Source organism: Apis mellifera, linkage group LG14, assembly GCF_003254395.2.
Source record: "Apis mellifera strain DH4 linkage group LG14, Amel_HAv3.1, whole genome shotgun sequence".
In the NCBI taxonomy this organism is placed as follows: Eukaryota; Metazoa; Arthropoda; class Insecta; order Hymenoptera; family Apidae; genus Apis; species Apis mellifera.
In genome coordinates, this window is record NC_037651.1 from 9,997,286 (window position 1) to 10,012,395 (window position 15,110).

Genomic DNA, 15,110 nt, shown 5'->3' on the forward strand with positions numbered 1-15,110 from the left:
ATCGCGAGAAAGCATTACAAGAAAGTTAACAATTTCTCCTCCTATTGCCTTGAAAATGGGAAAGTAAAGGAACGATTGATCCAAAACTAGGAAAACATTCCGTGTTTGGAAGCTTCGAATTTTCGATACCGAAAATGTGATGTCGATGAGATTAAAAAAAAATTAAACTGTTTTCGAACGCCTCTTCGATCTACCATTTCCGTCGCACTTCTTTTCCTTTATACCTATGCTTTCGAGATCCGGGAGAAAGTGCGTGTTCCTCTCCGTTTGTTGCTCGAGAAAAAAAAATATTGATCAATTTATAAATATATTATAAATTCGATCGTTGTATCGATAGATTAAAATTATACGACGACAGCAAAGATCAAATTCGAATTAATTTACGAACAATTGTGAAATGTTAGAAAGGATACGATATTGCATAGATGTTACGCAACGCGGATTTTCCACCCTCTCTCTTTCTCGTAACCCTCTAGATTTTACGCGTGCCAATAGACTTCGATTCGCGGTGAAATCGCAATCCGCTTGGATTTTCGAAAGTACTGGGGAAAACCAGAGGGAAAAAGCAAGAGGTAAATACCGAAATCGTTACGAATTATATTTACAATGAAAACTTTTCTTTTTTTAAACATTAAATTAAAGATATGGTGGTATCATGGTAGATGAAGCGAATATTATTATTCCTCGCGCATCATTTTCATATAATACGCGTGAAAGAGTTTCGTTGACGCAGAGAAAGCGATGCCTATTTTCACTTTCGATTTCGATTCACGTTTAAGGAAGTGGGTAAGGAAGGGAGGTGCGAGTATTTGAACGAAACATTTCGATTTTACGAATTGATATTTAACTGTATATTTCGTGGTTTGCCGAACAAATTTATCGATATAAGATACATGAGAATAATAATCTATGGGAAGGGAGAAGTCGTATTCCGCACGTTGGTACTGGCTAGATCCAGTTACCGCTCGAATCCAAGAGCGAGTGACGTCAGTAGATAATACGATAACCGTGCTGCTCGATCGAGTAAGTGGAAGGTGCTGCCGCCAGTTCGATCGGAGGTAAAACTGGTAAGGCGTAAGCGTACGCCGAGATCTGGAAGAAAGGAAACAGAGTTACCTTGCGCGTTTAACAGACGAGAAACTATCGGATGAATAGCTGTTGGATCGAACAACTGTCGTTTACAGACCTGTAAAGGTGAGAGAATGGGTGCCGCGGCTAGTGGTGTCGCCAGGGGTGCCAAGTTGGCCAGTTTGGTCGTGGAGGCCGGTGTTTTTACGTCGGCCATCATGCTCAGAGATTTGGCAGATGCGGAAGACTGTGGCGGTGCCAACGTTGCGGTTGATTCCGAAGAAATCGGTAATGCAGGCAGTGTCGGGATTGGCGGATTCTCCGTTTTAGCTGGCAACGAGGACGTTGGAGCGGCGTCAACCGTGGCGATCGCGACAGCGAGAACGATCTGAAGGAATCGACGATTTCTTTTCTTAGGGGGAAGTGAACGCGAAAATTATCGTATCTACGAGATCCAAGTAGATGATTCGCGGAGAAAAAAAAAAGAGAGAGGAAAATACGTTTTACTCACGAATTTCAGCATGATGAATCCTGAGATTTGCGCGCACAAAAGCTCGTTTATTTCTGACCGTGGATCGAGGGGAATCTCTCCTACTTATAGAGATCTTGGAGGTGCCGTAAAAAGGAAACCCGTCTTCGTTCCCTACACATGTTTGTTGTATTCCTCTTTGACTTCAGGGGCGGGACTTATCCTGTAACGTGGCTTCACCTTGAACGGGCGTGCATGAAAAATCTTAGGGAATATTTTTTTCCCCGGCTACCAGCTCCACCAGAAAAATTGACCGGAATAAAGGACGGGAAGAATTTCGATCGAAAATTTAATTAAATCGGTGCAGGCAGTACAATCGGATGCTGTTCGCTACGCCGCTGAAAACTCTTCTATAAGAGATGTTAAGATGTAACGTTTAATTTTAGATCGAGAGAATCCTTCACAAAGGACAAAGAATAGAACGGAGAATAGAATTGTCGAGGCGCGATAATCGAAACGTAAGCTTGGACGGAACGAGTATCGCGTGGATTGATTGACATAAGCGGGCGTCGAAAACTTGTGACGTAATATGTTGCCATTGAGTTATAATGAAAATTGTCTTCCATTGAATATCGATTCAACGATGATCGATACGTTTGAACCGTCCGTTTCTGCGCACGAATTTTTGCGGACCGAGTTGCAGTGTTTCCATAAAAAAAAAAAAAAGATAAAATTCTGAAAATTCGCTTTCAACAACCGCATAAAGTTGAAAATTTCGAAAAAAATAAAATATTTTCCGTAAAATCCCGGTGTCGATGCACCCACGTGAAGAAGGGATAAGGGCGGTACCTGTTCGGACGACAAAAATCCACTTGGCGATTGTAACCGGTTCGCAGGACGATCTAGGTACATATTTTGCTCGTCCTTAAACCTCGAGGCCAAGGAACTTTCTAGAATGTTTAACCATTTTCTTCTAACGTTTTATCCTCAAAAAAATTATCTCGTAAACTCGTCGATCTCGATAATTCTTTACATAGATGATCAAATTTTCGAAACATAAATTTCGAAAAAAATAAATGAAAGAAAGGAAAAGGAAAAAGAAAAATACCAGGAAACAATGGGAAGAATCAATGAAGAACGGAGACGGAGAAAAAAACGCACAGGTAGTAGAATGAAAATTAGCAAAAATTTATTGACGAAAATTAATAGTCGACAGCTTTGATTTTCGAATCATGTCCGATTCCAGGTGAGATGATCGGGAAGGGGGGAGAATACCGTGATTGGGGAAAGCACGATCGACTAGAGACGGCTGTGATGTCGAGTTGTGGTCGCAGTTGTTGAGCGGATTCAGTACGTGGCGACGACCGGGGCGTGAGCGTACACGGCCGCTGCTGGCGCAGCGGCGACGATCGGTGCTGCTGTCTTGACGACGGCGGCGGTGGCCACGGGGGCTGCGATGTAGGGAGCTGCTGCGACGAGCGGGCTCTTCACGGACACTTTGTAGGTGTTGGCGTAGCTGGTAGCGACCGGAAGGGTGTGGGCGACCGCGACCGGGGCAGCGGCGACCACGGGCGCTGCGTGGACGGCCGGTGCCAAGAAGCCTGGTGCTGGTTCCGGCGCTGGGGCGGCCAGGGCGCAGGCGAACAGGGCGAACAGAGCGACGAATTTGTACATGGTTGCTGTGCTCGTGTCGACGAAAAAAGCGGCTCGAGAATTCGTACTATAGCGGCTGGGATCGCTGACAGTCGAATGATGCTTGACCAGTCGGGCGGCTGCCCTTTTATTCGCCCGACTTGACCTCTCCCACCCAAGAAACCGCGCGCGCTCCATTCCATCCGATTCGACCCGGCTTCGAACCAACGCTGTCCTACCACTTACGCGTTACCTTCAATACCGGCTGCCCGCCGTGTATTCAGGGTCCTTGCGTTTTTCGCTTCGTACGCTCGCGCGCGCGCGTCGAGAGAACATTGCCAAGGCCTTTCGCGCGCCTCGATCTGGATCCGCGTGCTCGAAAGATCCTGGTCGCTCTCTTTTTCGATACCCGATAACGTTTGATCGCTCGCCTCGCTCGGGGAGAAACGAATTCGCGAGCAAGGTGTTGGCGTAAGGTATCGCAAGAGGTAGGAACAAACGTCTATAAACGGGTAAAGCCCACTTGTATTTCGAGATAATTTCTATTAATTAACCGAGCGTTCGTTAATTAATAATACGCGCGAATCCCCATCTCGTAATCAGATCTCTCTCTATTTCTACGTTAACGTAACGCATCGACACCGATGCGATCGAAGTTAATACCTATACCGATTACGTTACACACAGGCTTGTTTACTTGGAACGGTGATTCGATTGAGTAACGATTGGTAATCCGTGTTTTAACGCCCACTCCGTTACCGTACCAAAAATGCATCGCGACACGTCGTTTAGAAATAACAATTCGTAATAAAATTTAGGAATTAATTCGTTTTCCGAATGAAAAAAAAAAAAAGAAAAGAAAAAAAAAAGGAAAGGAAGAAAAATCGAATTACGAAAACGAAGCGATCCAACTTGACTTCGCATAGTGTGCCCTGATAATTTACGAGACGGTCGTATTCTTTCCGGAATCGGTCCACCTCGTATCTTTCCTCCTTTCCCTTTCCCTCGTTTCGTTACTCTTTTTTTTGTCATACGCGACTGACTGGTCGCGTATTTCGCGGCAAGGTCGCGTTTCGTAAATGCCTCCCCCTCCCCCCCCTCTTCACGTCATGGTGAACGCCGTCCAACGACAAAGTTCGTCCTCCACGAGCTTACACTTTTTTCTTCTTTTACTTTTTTTTTCATCTTTCATTTTTCTCCCGTTTTTTTCGTCCTTGCTCGTTTCTCTTCTCAGCTTTTATTTTTTTCAGAATGGAAAGATCGGCGGAGGACTCCGACGCGAGAGATCGCCGATAACCGTGAGCCTAGGCAACGCCCAAATCCGGAAGGCCTTGGCCTCACGTCGGATATCGTGCAAAGACTTTCGGATTACGGCACCACCACCAGGCAGACAGGATTTTCGAGGCTCTCCAAGTCAAAAGTTAACCAGTCGGTCGTCCGGGAAGGGGGATGCTCCGCTATAAAAGTGGCCGTCGTCGTTCGAAATCGAATCACTCGTGGTTTTATAGAGATCGCGCGAACGATATGTTTCAAACGAGAAAAAAAAAGAAAAAAAATTTCTACGCTACTCGTGTATACGCGATGATCCCGTATATGCTTTCCCGGTATTTGTCGGTAAAATAGAGCGACAAACGCGTCACACCATATTGCATCACGTATTCGCGCTTTATATATACAATACTTTACAATTATTCGAATTATAATAAAATCTTCTCTTCGCGACCGCCCGAACCGACAACGAACCAAATTCTTCTCGCTTCGACAAGCAGATTTCCAGTAATCGATATTCGCAGTCTATTCTCATCCGCTTTGGTTATATTTACATTCACGTAACCGTTGCTTATTAGCACCTGTTCGATGCAAATACTTACGGTTATATATTAGATTCGATACGGTTTTACGTACGTAATAATATAATTTGCGTTACGTTCGATAAGAGAACATAGGGACAAAGGATAAAGATGGAATTGTATGTAACGATGGAAGGGAGGTGGGGGAGGAGGGGAATTACGAACGAAAGAGGCGAAAAGATGCGTAGAGACGATAAACGCAGCGCGTTGCAAAGCAGGAGAGATTTCTGCAACGTTGTGTGTACCGTCTCTGTTCGTGGCTCGCCAACCGCGAATGTAGTAATCTCGAGGAGAGAGAGAGAGAGAGAGAGAGAGAGAGAGAGAGAGAGAGAGAGAGAGAGACCTCGACCGATCGAATGTAGAACGTGGTGGTGGTGGCACGATGAAAAGGAATCGTGCCTCGGGTATGACGATACCGTTGACAATACTATCCGCGTTTTCGTTTCGCAGGACGCTGAATGATTCGTTGGGCCGATCGTTGGAGATTTCGACTTATTACTTTCACCGCTCGACGACCCATCGGCGGCCGTTTATTTCGCGGACGAGGCAGACGCGCAAAAAACGCGCGCAAGACGCATGCGCGGACGGATGAACACGCGCATAAGAAACAATAACAACAACACAACGCAACGCAACACAACACAAGAAAACTGCCCGATGAAACGGATCAATGGAAACGAGGTTTCGATTATTATATAGCCGTGGCCGATTAATCGGTGGATTTTTATTAAAAACAATTTGCCAAGAAAAAATCTTATTGGTGGTCGATTTTACATAATATATTGAAAAAACGTATTTCGATGTGTTTTTTTTAAAGTTACAATAAACGCTGACTTAAGAGGACAGATTGAGATTAAGATAGTCGTTGAAAAGGTGAGGTGGAAGATTCGAACGTGTTAAGGAGAGAAATCTATTTTTAAACGCAATACTAATTCGTGTGATACAGGCACTTTTTCATAAGGAAAACGAAATTTATACTATATATATATTTTCTTTTTTTTTAAAAGACAATTCAACTTTTTTACGGGTGTTCACCCTCACCCTCTTCTTCTTCGTCGAACTCGCCTTCTTCCTCGGCGGTAGCCTCTTGATATTGCTGGTACTCGGAGACCAAGTCGTTCATATTGCTCTCAGCCTCGGTGAATTCCATTTCATCCATCCCCTCTCCCGTGTACCAATGCAGGAAAGCTTTCCGCCTGAACATCGCCGTGAATTGTTCCGATACTCTCTTGAACAATTCCTACGGGAATTTCGAAATGGGATAAAAAATTTTTCTTCCCCCTTTTTTTCTCGCTCGATAAATAATTAATTCTTAGCCCGAGTTTTACCTGAATAGCCGTTGAATTCCCAATGAAAGTTGCCGACATTTTTAACCCGCGAGGGGGAATGTCGCACACGGCAGTCTTAACGTTACTGGGAATCCATTCCACGAAATAACTACTGTTTTTATTTTGAATATTGAGCATTTGTTCGTCCACCTCCTTCATCGACATCCTCCCTCGAAAGACGGCTGCCACGGTCAGGTAACGACCGTGGCGAGGATCGCACGCCGCCATCATGTTTTTCGCGTCAAACATTTGTTGCGTGAGTTCCGGGACCGTTAGAGCTCTGTATTGCTGCGAACCTCTGTTTCGAAAGGAAACAATACGAACGATTCGAGGCAAGATTTCTTTTTCTTTCTTTCTTATATGTATGTATATATATATGTATAAATAATAACTATATAATTCAAGTTAAATTTAGAAACATTAGATACCGCACCTGGACGTTAAGGGTGCGAAACCTGGGATAAAGAAATGCAATCTGGGGAAGGGTACCATATTTACAGCGAGTTTACGCAAGTCGGCGTTTAGTTGTCCAGGAAATCTTAAACACGTGGTCACTCCGCTAAGCGTTGCGCTCACCAAGTGATTCAAATCACCGTAAGTCGGTGTCGTTAACTTCAACGTACGGAAGCAAATATCGTATAGGGCCTCGTTATCGATACAATAAGACTCGTCTGTATTTTCAACCAATTGATGCACCGACAGAGTGCAGTTATAGGGTTCGACCACCGTGTCGGATACCTGCGCGAATCCGTCAATCGAGTTTCAATCGAGATGGATGAGAAAGAAATAGAGGGAAAGAGAGGGAAATGAACGGATACCTTCGGAGAAGGGACCACGCTGAACGTCATCATAATTCTATCCGGATATTCCTCGCGAATCTTCGATATAAGCAACGTTCCCATCCCAGCCCCTGTTCCACCGCCGAGAGAATGAGTCAACTGGAATCCTTGCAAACAGTCGCAACTTTCCGCCTCCTTCCGGACCACGTCGAGAACCGAGTCGACGAGTTCGGCGCCCTCGGTGTAGTGGCCTTTGGCCCAATTGTTCCCGGCCCCGCTCTGCCCGAACACAAAGTTGTCCGGCCGAAATATCTGGCCGAACGGGCCTGAGCGTACCGCGTCCATTGTCCCCGGCTCCAAGTCGACCAGGATCGCTCTTGGAACGTACTTCCCTCCCGACGCCTCGTTGTAATAAACGTTTATGCGTTCCAGCTGGAGGTCGGAGTCGCCGTGGTAGGTGCCGGTTGGATCTATACCGTGCTCGTCGGAGATCACCTCCCAAAACTGTGCGTGACATACAGAGACAGAGAGAGAAAAATAAGAGAGGAAGAATAGGAAAAGGAAAGGAAGGAAGGAAGGAAGGAAAAGATAAAAATTGTTACCTTTGCTCCTATCTGATTGCCGCATTGACCAGCTTGGAGATGGGCAATTTCGCGCATTTTTCCGTTCCTCGATTTCTACACACTGTTCCCGACACGATTTCGTTACTCGCGAACACTTTTCGCTCGATCCCCTCTATCTTTGCTATTCTATCGGTACTATATTTTCCTAAAATACTCGAGAAATTAGCCTGAAACAAAGAGTTTGTCCTGAGCGTACGTACGATCAAGAAAAAAAATCGGCGACGAAATCAACGAGTTGTCGTTTGTTTCCCGGTTGCCTTGGAATCCTTTGTCTCGCCGATCATTTATCCCGCCAACTTCACGTTCGTCGCTCTCTGTCTCCCCTCCCCTCTCTCCCTCCCTCTCCCTCTCCCTCTCCCTATATCGAGATCGAAATGTACATAATTTCTTATCGTTAATTTCGCGAGGATATGAAAGAAAGAAATAAAATAATTTTGGTAAAAATCTTTTTTATTCGTTTCTTTTTTTTTTTTTGTTTTTTTGTTGCAAAAATTCATGGATCAACACGGTAACAAGAAGAAGAAGAAATGAAACGAGAGGGAAACGCGTAATCGGCATCCATTGTTCCAAGATGAACGACGGGCGATCCTCGAAGCTGGCGTGGAAATTCGCGGGTATCGCCAAGGTCGATCTCACCGTTGCGTCTCGTAACCGGATGTTTCCCCTCGGAGCTGATTGTCCTCGAATCGCGTGACGCTCAGAGAATTCTCAGCGCCTGCCGGCGACCAAAGCAGCCGCGGGAAGGCTTGGATAGGCGAGTGGCGCGGCGTGGGCGATTACAGGGCTGGCGATGTACGGCGCAGCGACCGCGTGATTAACAGCGTGCGCGTTGTAGCTGGTCGCGTATGTCCCGACCGTCAACGCTGCTGGAACAGGCGCCGCCGCGAACGCCGCTGGGACGGCGGCTGGGACGGCTGCTGGGACGGCGGCTGGTATCAAGCCGGCCGAGCACGCGGCCACCAATCCGGCGAGCAGAACCTTTTTTTTTTTATTTTAAGAAAAAGAATAGGAAAAATAAACAAGAATGGAGAGATCTTGGAAACGAAATCTTCCGATCGAACTTTCAACTTACCAAGAATTTCACGGCGAACATAATTAATCAGAGAGTTTAAGATCTCGAAATGTGTTTCGAGCGAGTCGCGATGGACAACTGTACTACGATGGATTAGCAGGTGGGTCTTTTATACCGAGTTTCGTCCGGGTATCCACTCCCACTACGGGTGTACACTTGCTGTTTGTAACATTGGTTCGTGGCACGATGCGACCAGGAGCACGCTCCTGCATACCGGATTACTTTTGCTTCGTTTTAGGCCACGCCTGCGATTACCAACGGTAACTGCCTCTACGTCTCCAAATCTAAATTACCTTTTTTTTCTTCTTCTTCTTCTCTTCCTCTTCCCTTCTCGTGACCTTTTTCATCCTGGTTCCTGACGTCGCCACGCAGTGTCGATTACCTTCCAAACGTTCTTTCTTTCCTACGGAACGAAGGTCGTATTTCGTAAATAGAGAGAGAGAAACTTGACAAATCTAGATTTTTACTTGCTTTTGTTCTCTATGAGATTAAAAAAGTAATTAAAGAGAAATATCGATATTGATATTGAAATATGATGATTCGAGGATACGCAGTTATTCTAATCATAAGTAAGTTTCTTTCTAAATGGTGTTTAATTATCTCACGCTCTAGGAGATAGGAGAGAAATTATGTATATTTTCTCGGTCTCGCGTGTGGAAAGATGCGATTAAAATTAATCGGTGGTGGAGGCATCGATGCTCGAATTTCAGTTTCACGGGTAATATGTGCTTGGGCGCGGCCCATGCTCGTTTTAAACGCGGTCGTGCGCACTTGCGTTTACAACGATTGGGACATAGCAAGTTTCGAAGATCGTTCGTTAAACGTGAGCCGAATCTCCTACTGGACGAACGACTGCCTTCGTTCATCAACTTTCTTTCCGATCCATCCGATATAGAACATCGTATCGAATTCTGCGGTGTAACCTATTTCTTTTTTGTGTCATATCTGAGAGAGAGAGAGAGAGAGAGAAACTTAATTTCTTCGTTCAGGTATCACTAATTCGATCATTTGGAAACGATTTGAAAAAGAGGAAAATGAATGAATATATTTTTTTAAAGCAAAAAGGTTCGTTAAATTCTTTAAAAATTGTTTATTCATTATATAAATAATAATAATAATATATATATTTTTAAGATACACATAAATTTATCTCCTCAAGTATCGTAATATAGAAAATCTTGGAAGAATTAAATTATATTGCACTATATGTCGAGGAAAAATTATTATCGCAGAGAACCTGATTCAAACGATTTCTTACTTGTCCAAACTTTTACTAACTTTCGTTCGACTCGCTCTTAATTAAATATTTCTACTATCCTATTTCCTTTTCTTTTCTTAAAACGAAGGAACTGAATATACAGGAAGGAAGAAGTAAGAAGAATTTGTTTCATGTTTGTTTCAATTTGCAGTTTTATTTGATAAAAAAAGAAACAAAGGAAACTCGAGTTAAGCAACAGGTCGGACGATCGTACTTGGGGGAATGAATTTATATGGCAACAGCGGGATAGTTGAGCGCGGCGTACGGGAGCGGTGCCGCGTGAAGCGGGGCGGCGGCTACGGCGACCGGTGGATACGCGGCGGCCGGCAATGGCGCGGCGACGGCGAGCGGCGCGGCGGCCAACGTGTTGTAATTCCTGGCCACGACTTGGCTGCTTCTAGCCGTGACGATGGGCGCTGGAACAGCGGCCACAGCGGCCGGGGCCACGGCCAAAGGGGCGGCTGGGACCAGTCCGGCGGACGCCACCGCGGCAACGAGGAGAAGGATGCACTGAAAAATCGAGAAGGAAACGAAGAGTCGAGATAAATTCGATTTTTACTCGATCAGATAAGATACTTAGAGACACTTTTTTCACTCACCATTGACTTGATCATTTTTCAGCTCGCTTTGTTTCGATTCGGGTGTCGAGAGACGAGTGAAGATGTCGTGGAATCGTCCTCGCTTTATACCGATCCTCGCCTCACAGGTGGTGGCTCGCTTACGAAAAGTGGATGCGCTGTTTCGTTTTGCGAAAGTCTCCTCCTCCGACCCGGCATTTCGAATGCTGGACTCGAAGCGTCCACGCGTTTTCACGCGCGTTCCCGCTCCTCTCCTCTCCACTCCTCTTCTCCCTCAGTATTTTTCAAACCGCTCGCTCGTTTGTAAACCGAGCCATCACTCGCAACAAACGCGATCGATCGATTTCGATGACCTTGATCGAAAGAAAAGCACAGGGCGGGCGGAGCACTTGCACGGGGTATCGTGATATTACGTAAAGCGGGCAATTGTATAATCGTTTCGACTACGTGTGGCTGTCCGGCCGGAACGTGTAACAAGGTTATAACGTCGGCCGAGTAATTACGCGGATCGTTGTGCGCTTCCCACACGGTACACCGTAAGCAAGTATTTTCGTTTAATCTTTCGCCGTTCCAATCTCGCTTCTTTCCTTCCTTGGTCGCCCTGGAACGATTACAAATCCGTGGACGGATCTTTATCTAGCTCGAAAGAGAAGAAAAGGAGAAAGAAATATTTCGATCGGCTCTTTACCGGATCTAGCCGCGCTAGGCAACCTCTTCCCTCGCTGTCTCGCACTTTCCATCTTTATCTCGAGAGTCGGACGCAAGGCTGGACAACTTCAAGGCAACAAACAGACGCTTTTTTTTCTCAAGTTCAAGTTCGTCTGGGGTCCGAGATCGGCGAACGCCCGGTTTCTTTTTAAGGCAAAGGTGCGGTCTCGCGTGTCTCCCATACATACAGGGGAACGTACACGCGTTCTTTCCATTATTATTATTATTATTATTAATTAATATTCGAAAATTTCGTCGATTTGTATCCAATCTTCTAAAAGATTATTTCGATATCCCTCTCTTTCCTACTTCCTTCTCCAATTTTCGTCCAAGAAAACAAGTCATAAACGTATATAGATAATGCGTAGATAATCCGGAATAATTTCTATCGAGCCCAAGTTCTTTGTCCTCTTTGTTTGTAAGGCAAGTCGTTGAACGATATTTGGATCGTAAATCGTTTTTCGAAGGACGAGTCTCGCCTCGAAAGGGGAAAACCTGTTCGCGTTCCTGCAGGGGGAGGGGGGGAAGTTGCTCGAACGCAACCTCCATGAAAAAGAAGGAAATGACGCGTATTGTTGGGACGCCCGTATCCTCTGTACGCTCAACCTTGAGATGGAGACGTAGTTAGTCGCTGGGAAATCGTCGAAAGAGAAGAGTTCTCCGGGAGGAGGAGAAGTGGATTGGTCGAGCGAGTCGAAAAAAGATTCGATCCACCAAGAACAAGAAGAAGAAGAAGAAGAAGAAGGTCCGCTTCCCCGGAGGAACCTGCTGTTGTTGCCCTTCGCGTACGATAAAAGGGGATGCAAAAGAAAGATGGGAGAGTTTCGCGCCCTATATAAGCGGCGTTTCCTCGCCTATCGCGGTGTAATCGTCCCATCGTCATCGTGCGAGACGTGACGTACGCTGTTTGAAAAAAACAAGCATGTTGAAAACGGTGAGTGCGAGATTTTGGTCGAGAGAGAGAGAGAGAGAGATCTAATGATAACTAATTTCCGAGAGCGCGTTTGTTTCGAGGGCAGCTGTTGCTCGCCGGATTGTTGGCCGTCGCGTTGGCCGCGCCAGCGCCGGCTCCGATCCCAGCCCCGGCTCCTGCACCGACACCCTCGCCTCTTGCGCCGGCCGCTCTGCTCTCCGCCGCCCCGCTACCGGCCGCTCCACTGCCATCACCCGTCATCTCCAACATCGGCTCGCCGCTACTCTACCCCAACTACCCGGCGTCCATCTCGGTTGGTTACGCGCCTGCTGCCTCCTACATTTACAAAAGCTACGTGATCTAATCGAAGCGAGGATCGGATCTGAACCGCGGATCGAAGTGGCAGGAACATCGAGTCGAATCGAATTCGAATATTTTTGTTTAGAAAGGGAAGGGAAAAAGGGAATCGATAATCTTTCTTTCGAATCGTTCGATCTTTCATTTTTCTTCTTCTCCTTCTGTATCTTTAGATCCGTTATACTGCAATAAAAACTACTTTTGAACGCAAACGCGTGCTTTCTTTTTTTTATTCCTTGTTCGACGGGTTTCATCTATACGCGATTGTTTATCTATTCGTTAGCGGGGATCCATCGCGTCGAGTTAGTTACGCGACTCGTCGTTACTCCATAAATCCAATTATGTAATAAGAATGGACGTAGGAATGATCGCACTCCGAATAATCGTTTTCTACCCACTTATGTTATATAAATATGTGTACGTGTTCGTGAATATACCGGTGTAAAACAAATGCGAATTTTGTATGGGTATGGGATTGATCTGTGTGGCGTGGTATAGGTGAAAGAGTATATTGTTTTTTATTCCATTACGTATCCGTTTGAGGTAATATCGTCACCAATTGCGCGCGAATCTTTTTTCGAATACAATCGCCCGTTTCTTATTTCTTTGGGCAGGAATACGACTCGTATGTAGAACAATTCTAATTCCTCTCGAACGAGCGAAGGAAAAGAGATTACTCTACTCCAAATTCTAAATTGGAATATCGATGCTTGGGTAAGTACGAAAACGTACGGGTTGAAAACAGAGCCGATTCTAATTTTATCCCCGACAAAATACAATGGCATTATATTATGATGACACGTTACGAGTCAAAAGGTTTCGGGACAGAAAAATTCGACGTCGATGACGAGGGAGAAGAGAAGAGTGGAGAGATCGAGCAAGGCCATTGAGTAGACTTTTGTTTTTCTTTCTTCTTTTTTTTTTTTTACGAAACAACGAAGTAAATTGTATGCAGCCAACAACAATAATACCGGATCGTTACGTAAATCCAATGTCCTCGCGGAGGGATGAATACTGCTATATGCTCGTTGCTGCCTCCCCCCCGTTACATATACACAGGGGGGGGAATTTGCACAGCGTGAGAAATTTAAACGCGCGCATTCACTTTTCGATCGAAATCTAATTCGATAACGTTGTTATCGATTCGCCGCGCGGATTCGGAAATTAACAAAACACGGACGACCGCTTACATGTCACGTCGCGTTGCGTTTTCGAGGTTGCAACGTGTTTCGCATGCAGCGATGTATCTCCTCCCCCTCTATTGTGACACGTGTTGGCGTAATAATAATCGAGATCATGGGTGAAAATTTCCGCAACGTCGTGCACGTCAATGCACGTTACGTTGTGCACGAAAACAACTTGGCCGGATTGGGAAAGATCTATTATAACCGTATCGCTCCATAACGGACTATTAAAGCGAACTTCAAAGGGTTACGTCAAATCGTGTATTACGTTGCGTTAGAAATTCATAGAGAACGATTTAACGCGCCATTATTTTCGTTTCCTTCGATGTATATATATATATATTTTATGTACGCGATTCGATAGGCCGAAATCGCTTCCGCGTTTCCGCTATTCGCTCGGTCGGCGTTATTTACGAAATTATTGATTATTGCGCGGGTGCATCTAGCGCTGGCGACAATGCGATCAGCCTGCATGGTACATCCACCCCTTGGCATCGATCGTCCCGTCCAGAGTTCACCGACCCCTCTCTCTCTCTCTCTCTCTTTCTCTCTTCCCGCTTCGAGACGCGATACAATACTTATATACTGTCCTCATTACCACCCTTATCCACCTATTATCTTCGCCATTCGTCCGCCACTCTATCAGCTACCGGTTCGTCAAATTTTAACGAGTTTGTTTCACTCGGATATCGATCGAAACTAGGAAAATCGATTCTATCCGTGCCAGTTTGGAAGGAAAGTTTTATATATTCGAATAACCGATTTATCAACCGATGTTGTAAAATAACGAGATGCATTAATGATTAATGAAGGTAGAAGAAGATTTTAAAAATAAGGAAAATGACAGCACCGTTGAAAAATCGATTCCATCTATCGATATCGATCGATCAGTTTGAAAGAATTATTCGTATAATTGATTTATCAATCGATATTGTAAAATAACAAGATTTATATCTCATTAATGATTAATGAAAAGGTAAAAACAAAATTTTAAAAATAAAGAAAATGGCGGTGATCGGTAAATGGCAACTGTCAAAAAATCGATTCTATTTATTGATATCGATCGACCAATTTGAAAAAATAATCATATATTCGTTCAAATAACCGATTTATTAATCGATATTGTAAAATAACAAGATTTATGTCTCATTAATGATTAATGAAGGTGAAAACAAAATTTTAAAAATAAAGAAAATGGCAGCCGTCGAAAAATCGATTCCATCTATCGATATCGATCGATCAATTTGGAAAAATAATTATATATTCGTTTAAATAACCGATTTATCAACCG

At 44.8% G+C, this 15,110-nt stretch overlaps 4 protein-coding genes across 5 annotated transcripts; 1 reads left to right on the forward strand and 3 right to left on the reverse strand.

Moving 5' to 3' along the window:
* Positions 1–821: 821 nt before the first annotated feature.
* On the reverse strand, positions 822–2,259 carry LOC102655979 (pupal cuticle protein PCP52). The gene is made up of 3 exons (XM_006565723.2): positions 1,580–2,259; positions 1,187–1,456; positions 822–1,092 (listed from the first exon to the last, which is right to left on the reverse strand). The coding sequence occupies exons 1-3, from the start codon at positions 1,589–1,591 to the stop codon at positions 988–990; spliced, it is 387 nt and encodes a 128-aa protein (XP_006565786.2). The 5' UTR covers positions 1,592–2,259; the 3' UTR covers positions 822–987.
* Positions 2,260–3,363: 1,104 nt separating this feature from the next.
* On the reverse strand, positions 3,364–8,301 carry LOC410559 (tubulin beta chain). 2 transcript variants are annotated; one of them, XM_026444955.1, is made up of 5 exons: positions 7,729–8,301; positions 7,166–7,630; positions 6,781–7,085; positions 6,348–6,645; positions 3,364–6,259 (listed from the first exon to the last, which is right to left on the reverse strand). In XM_026444955.1, exons 1-5 carry the CDS (start codon positions 7,783–7,785, stop codon positions 6,041–6,043), a joined length of 1,344 nt encoding a protein of 447 aa, XP_026300740.1. In that variant the 5' UTR covers positions 7,786–8,301; the 3' UTR covers positions 3,364–6,040. The 2 variants fall into 2 exon arrangements, with proteins under 2 accessions (XP_026300740.1, XP_026300739.1); XM_026444954.1 differs by having other exon boundaries at positions 7,166–8,301.
* A 1,905-nt stretch (positions 8,302–10,206) lies between these two features.
* Positions 10,207–10,825, reverse strand: LOC727164 (eukaryotic translation initiation factor 3 subunit F-like). Its single transcript, XM_001122875.5, has 2 exons — positions 10,679–10,825; positions 10,207–10,589 (listed from the first exon to the last, which is right to left on the reverse strand). Exons 1-2 carry the CDS (start codon positions 10,691–10,693, stop codon positions 10,308–10,310), a joined length of 297 nt encoding a protein of 98 aa, XP_001122875.1. The 5' UTR covers positions 10,694–10,825; the 3' UTR covers positions 10,207–10,307.
* Positions 10,826–10,957: 132 nt separating this feature from the next.
* Positions 10,958–12,847, forward strand: LOC102655844 (cyclin-dependent kinase inhibitor 1C). Its single transcript, XM_006565721.3, has 2 exons — positions 10,958–12,299; positions 12,385–12,847. The coding sequence occupies exons 1-2, from the start codon at positions 12,288–12,290 to the stop codon at positions 12,640–12,642; spliced, it is 270 nt and encodes an 89-aa protein (XP_006565784.1). The 5' UTR covers positions 10,958–12,287; the 3' UTR covers positions 12,643–12,847.
* The last annotated feature ends 2,263 nt before the right edge of the window (positions 12,848–15,110 follow it).

What these genes read in the sequence shown, in the direction of transcription:
- LOC102655979 (XM_006565723.2), bottom strand. An exon ending in CCATTCTCTCACCTTTACAG is followed by an intron (nt 1,093 to 1,186) that starts GTCTGTAAACGA and finishes CCTTTCTTCCAG; the next exon opens with ATCTCGGCGTACGCTTACGC.
- LOC410559 (XM_026444954.1), bottom strand. Translation starts at nt 7,753, where the DNA reads ATGCGGCAATCAGATAGGAGCAAAGGTAACAATTTTTATCTTTTCCTT. An exon ending in GCGTGGTCCCTTCTCCGAAG is followed by an intron (nt 7,086 to 7,165) that starts GTATCCGTTCAT and finishes GGATTCGCGCAG; the next exon opens with GTATCCGACACGGTGGTCGA. An exon ending in TTCGCACCCTTAACGTCCAG is followed by an intron (nt 6,646 to 6,780) that starts GTGCGGTATCTA and finishes CTTTCGAAACAG; the next exon opens with AGGTTCGCAGCAATACAGAG.